The sequence below is a fragment of the Siphateles boraxobius genome, unplaced genomic scaffold, assembly GCF_051911475.1.
Source record: "Siphateles boraxobius isolate OS27281-9 unplaced genomic scaffold, OSU_SipBor_1 13, whole genome shotgun sequence".
Classification (NCBI taxonomy): Eukaryota; Metazoa; Chordata; class Actinopteri; order Cypriniformes; family Leuciscidae; genus Siphateles; species Siphateles boraxobius.
The window spans coordinates 22,514,980-22,526,397 of NW_027508733.1; the positions used below are offsets into that span (position 1 = coordinate 22,514,980).

Here is an 11,418-nt window from a genome sequence, read left to right on the forward strand (position 1 = left end):
CTTTGGCTCATAGACTGTAAAAAAGAGTTTGTGTTTAACGGAAAGCACTTTAAGAATTGAAAAGAGTTTTTCTATATAAAACTGTTGAGATTAAATGATTCCGTGTTTTTGAAGAGGCTTAACACATTTAAAGATTGATATTTGAACAGCTAAGTACAAACGTCAGTAATTCCGCAAAATATCTTGAATTATCTTGAGATACAATTAAATTCCAAAGTACGAAAATATTCACAAGTTTCTGACAAAAATAACAGAAAGGTGTCATATTTATTCATTGCCACAAGGCAGGGAAACTGGTAAATATTCTAGTCACAAGCGCTGAGACCACACCTTTGATCAGCTTGTGATGGGGCTTGTAGTGTTCAACCGTTAAAACGTCCGTCTGCCACGTACAAAACCGACGAAGTTTAGAACTACATTTCCCACAATGCATCAGAACGCTTCCAGTCCGCCACGTGATCGCCAGAATTCAATGCAGACTTCCAGACGCACCCCCATCAAACTATTTAGCAGTGCTCAGGTATCATATCTTCGGGAATATAACTTTTATTGTATTTTTATTGTAAGATAAGATTTTATTATATTGTCAAAGCAATGTTTTTTTCTTTTAAACACATGAAATGGCTTTTCTAATTTGCGTAGATGTGGTATAGTTTGACTGTTGTTTTTCTACTGCAGTTGTGCTTGACAGTGCATGGTTATCTGTTGGCCTGTGCTGTGTTTTCAAATATTCTGTAAAATATCGTTAATGTAGAATTATTTTAAACAACAACACATATTTAAAACAAAATAAAGCCCTAAATTTGTTATGATCCTATGTGGCATTCTCAACAGTTGTGTACCATTTACTGAATGTACTTAAGTTGTGTGGTCAGAACTTAAAGGCTTATTATTATATCCTGAACTATTTTTAATAATGTTTTGCATGTTTTTAGGATATCTGTGTGTCTTTTAGTACTGAAAACATCAGTATATCAGTTCAGAGAGGGAAAAGTTAATTAGCACCAGAAACATCAACAGTATCCACCTTTTCTCAAAATTGAGAAATGACAGGTAGGTCAGGTTTGGTTGGCATGAAAAAACTATAAATGTCTCTGTTTTTATCTGATTTTGGTTTCTTGTTTTTGCTGTGGTTAAAACATGAATAATTTCCCTTTTTTCCTGACAGATCGAGCAAACAACTTCCCCCCTCTGCCAAAGTTTCTTCACATAAAGCCATGTTTTTACCAGAATGTGGATGAGGAAATTCCGCAACCCCACTGCCAGCTTGTGCGTCGTGTTTACAATCTTTGGATATGTGAGTAAAGAAATGCATACTTTACTGGGAATAGTTTGGTTTCAGAAGTTCCTAGGTTTGCCAGGACACTTAAAGGGATAGTTCACCCAAAAATGAAAATTCTGTCATTATTTACTCACCCTCATGTTTTTTCAAACTCGTAAGACGTTCGTTCATCTTCGGAACACAAATGAAGATATTTTCAATGCAATCTGAGAGATTTCTGTCCCTCCATGGACAGCTATGCAACTACCACTTTGACGCTTCAAAAAGTTCATAAAGAGATCATAAAACTAATCCATATGAATTGAGCGGTTTAGTCCAAATTTTATAAAGCATTATTTGCTTTATATGATGAATATGTCAATGGAGTAGCTGTCAATGGAGATACAGAACTGGCTCATATTTCATTAAAAAGATCTTAATTTGTGTCCCGAAGATGAACGAAAGTCTTACAGGCTTGGAATGACATAATCATTTTTGAGCAAACTATCACTTTAAGATCTGATTCCTTTATCTGATGACTGCTATGCTGTTTTTCCAGTATACTCTATCACACTTTGTGTTAATGTGGTGGCCTGCATAGCCTGGTGGGCCGGAGGCGGTGGAGCGATCAACTTTGGCTTTTCGCTCCTCTGGCTGCTGGTTTTCAGCCCATGTAGCTATACCTGCTGGTTCAGGCCGCTCTATAAAGCATTCAGGCAAGGAAACTCTTTTTGGTGTAGGACAAATTTGCTGAGGTTGGTTTTTCACTTTGATTGAACTGTTTTTTTGTGTGTCTTTTCAGGGCTGATAGTTCCTTCAACTTCATGGCCTTCTTCTTCATTTTCTTCCTGCAATGTGTTCTCGCTTTTATCCAAAGTCTTGGAATATCAGGTTGGGGTGCATGGTGAGTAACATTGAAATGTTAGGATATTCGATATTTAATATGAGTTAACATAATTTGTGGCTTAATTAACAATGAAAACAAACACCTCAGTTACCACAACAAATAATTAATAGATAAAAAATAGATGGTAGATTTCTCCTACGCACCTGACTTAAGTTAACCTGAGGCGTCACCTAAGCGACACATACACATGTATACTCTACTGGGCTTCGAGTCGGACGACATCTCGCCCCTTTTCAACACTATCACTTGAGAATGGAAATAAGATCTCTAGTGTGTATCCTGCCGCGCACCAGTAATCAGACAGACTCCAGACAATGCCTTTGAATATGTTTTAATCACAGCCAGAGGATCTCAGACCAATTTCATAGAAAATCCCCACCAACAAAAAGAGTAAAAGAGTTTTTATAGAATAAGAGCATGAAAAATGTGACATGATCCATTCAACTTTTTTTCTCCAACATGATTGGTTCTTCATATGTCTAATTCAGCGAATCCTACACTGTTACTAGGTTGAAGCCAATCTGGATATCTTGATTACTTCAGCTTGTTACTACTCAAGTCGTGAGTTTATATATTTAGACAGCTGTCTAGTCTTTTCCATCCGTATCCGTTATTTCAACACACATTAACTTTGGCCCAAGTGTTGTGGACATTTAGTTTTAAAAAGCATACACATGTTAATCCTGCAAGAAAAAGGAATGTTAGGTCATTAAAAATTCCTTATTTTTAAATTTGACCACAGCTTTATTCAGCAAAGATGCATTAAAGACATAATATATAAGATACTTTGGATTAAAATGTCCAAAAACTACTAGAACAATGTAAATTTGTTGAGTTGTGTTCTTACACTATCGCAAATGTTTCCAACAATGTTTAAATCAGCTATTTCAACCAGTGTAATGGCCCGTGTCATTGCGTCACCTGTCAGTGACATCATATCTACATTCCCCTTGATTTTCGGGTTTACTTCCGTCGAAACTATGAAAACACCAAAGATGCTTTATATGATATGTGTTTTATTAGACAGGTGAGCAACTGTTTTAACGACAGAAAACTAATCATTGTTATATAGTTCAACATGGTTAATCTTATTGTTTGAATCTCTTGGGCCTGTCCCAATACCTCCCCTTACCCTAGATTTCTGCCCTAACCCTTGTTTTTGCGCGTTCTCGTGTAGGGGTAGGGCGTCCCAATACTCTAAAGAGCAAGGGGGAGTGCTATTCTCCCCTTAAAATCAACCCTCAAAACATAGTGCGGTCCGATGCAGGCTTAAAACGAAGTGGAAGATGAAATTACCCAGGATACCTTGCGGACTCAGCAAGCTAAATGTTTTTAAACAAGATGGCGGACACCGCTGGAAAGGAAGTATATTTTCAAAAATAAGCATGTTAAAATTTCTAAATATGTTGGAATATGTTAGTTTGATGCACATCCAATGGACTGTTAAGTTTTGAACACTAATGTTAGAAAATATTTCACAAAGCTATCTATCCGACGATGTTCATGATATCTGCCGAGTGCTTCGAGAGAGCCTGCACATCAAATATACATCTGATCTGGTTCATCTAATTTTATTTTCGTTTTTGGATTCCAAGGATTATAAAAAGAAGATGTGAGGTAAAACTATTAAAAACTAGCCGCGTTCGTCTAACGTTAATGCTTCATCTTTTTCTTCACAGCACGCTGAGAAATGACAGCGCGCTGTGAAGAAAAAGATGAAGCTCTCCCTAACGTTAAACCCAAACTGCACTGAGCACAATCAGTGATTGTTGTAAAATTGCTAATTCTAAATTGCGGGAGGTGTTTGACTGTAAAAAGTGCTATTATAAGCACAATGATCTGCGAACGTTGACCCTGTTCCCATGGCGGCGAGCGCTCGGAAACGGACTGCAACTAGACAAGCGAACTATATTTTGGGTTTCATGTGCCCGTCTAAACGATTAAATACAGACAAAAATATGGCGAATGCGTCTTCTATGTTCCACATGTCTCTGTTGATTCATCAGACGTAGATAAACGAACAGAGGCCACACAACAGCTGGAACATTCATTCATTTTCTGAATGAAAATAGTATTAGACACGTTGACGCTGCGCGTGACGTAGTGAGGTTTGCTGCGCGTGACGTAGTGAGGTTTACCGCGCTAATTTGCATATAGTGGTGTCCCATTTCATGGGGAAAGATCTTCAACTCCACTTCCCTTGTTGAGGGGACTTTAATTTCGAGGGCACTCAAAACCAAGTGGAAGTTTTAAGGGGGGAGAAATGGGACAGGGCCCTTGTTTTCTTGATTTACCATGCCTCAGAGGTATTATTTTGTCAAATGGCTAACACGGCAAAATCAGAAAGAGTTTTATTCGTAGTAACAGTAAAAACAGCATTTTCTCCATCATACAATGTATTTTAAATTAACTGCATGCCATTTAGCAACACAAGTCACTCATCTTTTATTAATATGATATTGGTATGGTGTGGAGCTCTCCAGCTATTGTGTTGTTTTTGTTCGTTTGTCCTGTGTTTAGTCATTATTTTCCTATCAGTTTCACCAAAGACGAACTACTGTACATTAGGAAACACACACCAGAAAACTATACAGTTTTTGATTATTCAGACGTTTTGCTGGACATTCTCGTCAGAGGTGCAGCGTTGTTGTTCAAACGCGCGGTCAGACGCAAACGCGGGAAGCGTGCCGGCGCGCTGGTTAAACTCCGCGAGCGCGGCCTGCGCACTGCACTCCCCAGCATTCATCTTGCGAACCTCCGATCCCTTCCTCACAAAATGGACGAACTACTTCTCCTCACAAGGATTAACAAGGATTTTTCTAACTCTGATGCTCTGTGCTTCACTGAAACCTGGCTGAGTGAAGCCATACCGGACAACGCAATACATCTGCCGGGCTTCCAGCTGTTCCGAGCGGATCGCGGAGCTAACGGGGAAAACGAGAGGTGGTGGATTGTGTTTCTACATTAACGAAAATTGGTGTTCAGATATAACAACACTGAACAAGATATGCTCTCCTAACTTAGAGACCCATTTCATTAATTGCAAACCTTTCTACTCGCCACGGGAGTTTTCCTCTTTCATTCTCGTGAATGTTTACATCCCTCCAGATGCGTGTGTGAGCGCGGCACTACAACAGCTGTCTGAACAAATATCTGAAACGGAACAAAGGCACCCGGACTCTCTTCTAATAATTATTTGGGATTTTAACAAAGCAAATCTTTCACGTGAACTACCAAAATACAGACAGCACGTTACATGTCCCACCAGAGACAGTAATATACTGGACCACTGTTACACCACAATAAGGAATGCGTATCACTCCGTTTCACGAGCAGCTTAAGGGCTCTCTGATCACTGTTTGGTTCATCTTATTCCGACCTACAGGCAGAAACTGAAATCAGCTAAACCTGTGTTAAGGACTGTTAAAAGATGGACCAATGAAGCAGAGCAGGATCTACAGGCCTGCTTTGATTGCACTGATTGGACTGTTTTTGAAGCTGCTACCACTGATCTGGATGAGCTCACAGATACTGTAACATCATATATAAGTTTCTGTGAGGATACATGCATTCCTAGCAGGACATTCTTATCATTCACTAATGATAAACCATGGTTTACTGGGAAACTCAAACACCTTTGTCATGCCAAAGAGGATGCTCACAGAAGTGGGGATAAAATCTTGTATAACCAGGCCAGAAACAGACTGACAAAGGAGATCAGAGTTGCTAAAAGGAACTACTCTGAAAAACTGAAAAACAGTTTTCATCCAACGACCCATCATTAGTCTGGAATGGCCTGAGGAACATCACCAACTACAAGTCACCATCCCCCCGATCTGTGGACAATCAACACCTGGCTGACGATTTAAATTCATTTTATTGCAGGTTTGAAAAGCCCTCATTCACAGCACACACCGGCTCTAACCTGGACTTCACACATTCACCATCACCTCCTGCACTCCCATTACTCCCCCCTCCTGCCATCCAACCTGAGCTTAAGGTCTGTGTGGAGGACGTGAGCCGAGTCTTCAAAAAACAGAAGACTAGGAAAGCCTCAGGCCCAGACGGCATCTCATCTGCTTGTTTAAAAGCCTGCGCTGACCAACTGGCCCCGGTCTTCACGCAGATCTTCAATAGATCATTGGAGCAGTGTGAAGTTCCCTGCTGCTTCAAACGCTCGACTATCATTCCGGTCCCCAAAAAACCCAAAATCACTGGACTTAATGACTACAGACCTGTCGCTCTCACGTCTGTGGTCATGAAGTCGTTTGAAAGACTGGTGTTGGCCCACCTGAAGGACATCACTGGACCCCTGCTGGATCCCTTTCAGTTTGCTTACAGAGCAAACAGGTCTGTGGATGATGCAGTCAACATGGGACTGCATTATATCCTGCAACATCTCGACAGACCTGGGACTTATGCAAAGATCTTATTTGTGGACTTCAGTTCGGCCTTCAATACCATCATGCCTGATCCTCTCACAGCCAAACTGACCCAGCTCTCCATACCATCCTCGATCTGTCAGTGGATCTCCAGCTTCCTGACGGACCGGCAGCAGCGAGTGAGGCTGGGGAAACACACATCCAGGACTCTCACCACCAGCACTGGCGCCTCTCAAGGCTGCGTTCTCTCCCCACTGCTCTTCTCCCTGTACACTAATGACTGCACTTCTAAAGACCCCTCTGTCAAGCTCCTGAAATTTGCCGACGACACCACTGTCATCGGTCTCATCCGAAGCGGTGACGAGTCTGCTTACAGACTGGAGGTTGAACAGCTGGCTGTCTGGTGCAGTTACAACAACCTTGAGCTGAACACGCTCAAAACAGTGGAGATGATCGTGGACTTCAGGAGGAACAGCTCAGCACTCCCCCACTCACCATCATGAACAGAACTGTGGAAGCAGTGGAGTCATTCAGGTTCCTGGGCACTACCATCTCTCAGGATCTGAAGTGGGACAATCACATTGACTCCATTGTAAAAAAAGCCCAGCAGAGACTGTACTTCCTTCGCCAGCTGAGGAAGTTCAACTTGCCACAGGAGCTGCTGATTCAGTTCTACTCAGCCGTCATCGAGTCTGTCTTATGCACATCCATCACTGTCTGGTTTGGTTCAGCTACCAAATCAGACATCAGGAGACTACAACGGACAGTCCGGACTGCGGAGAGGATCATTGGTGCCCCCCTGCCATCCCTCCAGGACCTGTACTCTTCCAGAGTGAGGAAGAGAGCAGGTAAAATCATCACAGACTCCACTCACCCTGGTCACCACCTGTTTGAACGGTTACCGTCAAGACGGAGACTCAGATCACTGGCCACAAGAACATCTCTGCACAGGAACAGTTTCTTCCCACAGACCATTTCCCTTCTGAACAGTTAACACACCTCCCAAGGCATATGCCATTAAGTGTAATACTCCCACTGTTTAGTGCAATATCCTACAACTCAGGTGATACTTATACTTATATTTAGATTTATTTATTATAATATTCAAAACACTGTAAATATGTTCATAATCTGTAAATCTGGAAATGTCTATTCTGACTAAACCTAACTGTGATACTTTTTATTCTCATATATTTATATTTTTATTCTTTATTCTTATAATTTATAGTATTATGTTTCTTGTTGTATTTGTATAGTCCACTGGAAGCCTCAGCACCAAAACAAATTCCTTGTGTGTGCAAGCACACTTGGCAATAAAGCTCTTTCTGATTCTGATATTCTAATGTCGATAGCTTACAGCAGTAGTGATTCAGCACTTGCGGCTGTTTTATTAGAATAAAATAATATTAATTTAAGAGATTAAACATAACTGTTTAACAATGTTAAAGTTCAGAGAAAAAAATAGGGTGGATGTTACTTTAAACGTAACTTTAATCGTAAAATATGCATAAACAACAAAGCGAAAGGAGCGGATATAAATGCACAATAAAAACAGCACATTAAAATATCTCAGGCTCTCGCGCTCCCGCCCTACTCTATACCTCAGTAACGTTAATAAAACTTTTAATACATTAGCTCACAGATAAACATGATTTCATGAGTCCCATCGGATGTAAAAAAAAAAAATGTATCACGGTTTCCACAAAATACAGCATAACTGTTTTCAACATTGATAAAATTAAGAAATTATTCTTGAGCAGCAAATCAGAATGGTTTCTGAATGATCATGTGACACTGAAGACTGGAGTAACGATGCTGAACATTTAGATTTGATCAAAGTACAGGGGTGTGTAAACTCGGTCCAACTTACATCAACAGACCCGCCGGGAAGTTTCCAGTATGCCTAGTAGGATTAGCTGGTTCACGGGTGTGTTTAATTGGGGTTGGATAGACTTCTTTCAAAAACATTTGTAAAAGTTTACCGACCCCCATTTTTTAAATAATTATCTGTAATAATCAATCCAATTATAAATTATTGTAGTTATTTATTCTTAGTTTTTAAAAGGGATCTTTTTGTGGTAATCAACATTATTATTTAACAAATGTTGTGGATTGAGTTTAACTTGTGTTGTGTCAATAAATCCAATCTTTGTGTCGCCATTTTAATACTTCCAATGATGTTAAGTCGCCATATTGTCCTGTCTCCGCAGTGGTTGGATTGCCACTGTGATGTTTTTCAGCACGAATGTAACCTCGGCTATATTCATGCTCATCTGTACTCTGCTCTTTACCGTAGTTACGGTTCTCATGGGACTTGTTCTCATCAAGGTATGATTTGAACACACACACAACCCCTTAACTCATCATTACTACTAAAAAATGTTTTACTTTAAAGAGCAAATCCTTAAGTTAAAACAAAAGAGCAAAGTGTCACATTAGTGTTGTCCCCTCAAAGGTTCATCGACTATATCGTGGTGGAGGAGGCAGTTTACAGCGGGCACAGGAAGAGTGGAGCACGGGTGTGTGGAAGAACGCCCCTGTGAGAGAAGCCGGATTCAACGCCATCTCTGAAACCGGCCCCAGCCTGCCCCAGTATCCAGCCGCTGTGCCCAACTACCCAGAGAGCGGACCCTGGTGATACCTTTTCTCAACTACAGATGGAGCAAGAGCACCACTGTTTGTCTTAACGTCAAAGGGGCAGTTTGCAGAGGGTTTCCAGTTTGCAAGTTTGCAGTTTGCAAAAACCCAGTATTTTTGTGCAGAGAATGTAAGAAAACACTTCAGCCAGATCACAGACTTGCGAATGGTTATTTTGCTTTAGTACAATTTTTTTTTTTTAATATATAGCGAAATGATTTAATGTTAATCACTCCTTAAAAGAATGTGTATGAACAGTTGTTGTTTTTTTGAGCTGTTTGAGCTGTAAAGAGTAGATCTCTTGAACACTGATTTAAATAGAAGTGTATGGCGATCGAAAATGTGTCAAAACTCTGTATTGGGTGCAAATTCTGATACACTAACCAGAAGGTTAAATGACCAATCAAAATAAGCAAACTGCTCCTTTAAAGACATCTCAACACATACTACCCTCACACTGACATTAAAATGGCGGAACATTAGTTCAAAAAAAAAGGACACTGTTATATAATATTACATTGATGAATTGATTTCAGTTCATCTGAGCCTTTTCTTTTCATTCCATTGACTTGTTTGAAAATGAAAAGAATAGTTGCATAACAAATTTAATTCAAAGATCATTTTAACCTCCTGAGACCCGAGAGTTTGCCTGGTGTGCATTTTATAATTTTTCTTGCTATTTGGTATAAGTAGGACCTAATAAGTATAATAACTAAAATTTGTTTTTGTACAGGAAGTAGTTTTTGCATAAAATGATGTCCTCATGCAAGGACAGTGGGTCTATCTTAACTTTATCCTCCTGAGACCTGAGTTTTGGTTTGGCGTATTTTTTAGATTTATTCTAGCTTTTTGGGGTTTATGGCAAGCCGTTTTAACTTTTATTCATTTTCAGGATATGAATTCTTGATATCAACAATTCAATTTTCACTAGTTAAAATAATAGTTATTGATATCAGGAATTAGATTTCTACTAGTAACAATGGCAATTTTTGATTTTCAGAAATTACATTTCCACTAGTAACAATGCTAATTCTTGATATCCACAATTAAATTTTCACTAGTTAAAATTATAATTCTTGATATCAGCAACTGAATTTCAACTAGTAAAAACTATAATTCTTGATATCTGTAATTGTATTTTCACTTGTGAAAAGTCTCCATAAGCTGCCATTCAAAATCAATTGTTGATGTCAAGAATTCATTTTTTACTAGTTGAAATTCCAATTTCACATATCAGAAATACAATTCTTATAGTAAAAACCTTTATTTTTGATATCAAGAATTCAATTGTCACTAGTTGAAATGTCTAACTTGATATCAACAATTGAATTGCTACTAGTAACAATGTTCATTTATGATATCAATAATTCAATTTTCACTAGTGACAATGTTAATTTCTGATATCATGAATGTAATTGTTACTAGTAAGAAAGTCATTTTAGATATCTGAAATTATATTGATATCAGAAATACATTTTCAGATATCAAAAATTAACATTTTTACTAGTAGCATTTAATTGTTGATATCAAGAATAGACATTTCAACTAGTGACAATTGAATTATTGAAATCAGGAATTCGCATTTTTACTAGTAGCCTAACATTGTAATTATTGATATCAAAAATTATATTTCTACTAGTAAGAAATCAATTGTTGATATCAATAATTCAATTGTTGATATCAAGAATTCTATTGTTGATTTCAATAATTAAATAGCTGATATCAAAAATGTAATTGTTGATATCAACAATTGAATTGTTGATATCAACAATTCATATCCTGTGTGTGTATGTGATCGCGATGGAGCAAGAGAGAGTGTGTGTGTGCGCGCGCGATCGCGAGTGAGTGAGCAAGAGAGAGAGAGAGAGTGTGTGTGTGTGTGTGTGTGTGTGTGTGTGTGTGTGTGTGTGTGTGTGTGCGAGTGAGTGAGTGAGCAAAGTGAGTGTGTGTGTGTGTCGCGAGCGAGCGACGAGCAAGAGAGAGCCAGAAACAGAGAGTGTGTGTGTGTATGTATGTGTGTGTGCGCGCGCGATCGTGAGTGAACTGAAGCCCCGTTGAGTGTGTGTGTGTGTGCGCGCGCTCGAGTGAGTGAGCCAGTGTGCGTCACGAAGCTCAATGCAACTACAATTTTTTTTTTTGCTAACATCTTATACAATTTCAACAAAGCTTAGTCCCATTGTCCTCATATGTGAACATCAACTTTAGCAGCATAGTACATCTTTATTGTTACA

At 39.1% G+C, this 11,418-nt stretch overlaps 1 protein-coding gene across 1 annotated transcript; it reads left to right on the plus strand.

The window, feature by feature from the left end:
* The first annotated feature begins 436 nt into the window (after window positions 1-436).
* Window positions 437-11,194, plus strand: scamp4 (secretory carrier membrane protein 4). The gene is made up of 7 exons (XM_077226636.1): window positions 437-520; window positions 936-1,053; window positions 1,169-1,297; window positions 1,821-1,977; window positions 2,064-2,165; window positions 8,761-8,878; window positions 9,006-11,194. Exons 2-7 carry the CDS (start codon window positions 1,047-1,049, stop codon window positions 9,186-9,188), a joined length of 696 nt encoding a protein of 231 aa, XP_077082751.1. The 5' UTR covers window positions 437-520; window positions 936-1,046; the 3' UTR covers window positions 9,189-11,194.
* The last annotated feature ends 224 nt before the right edge of the window (window positions 11,195-11,418 follow it).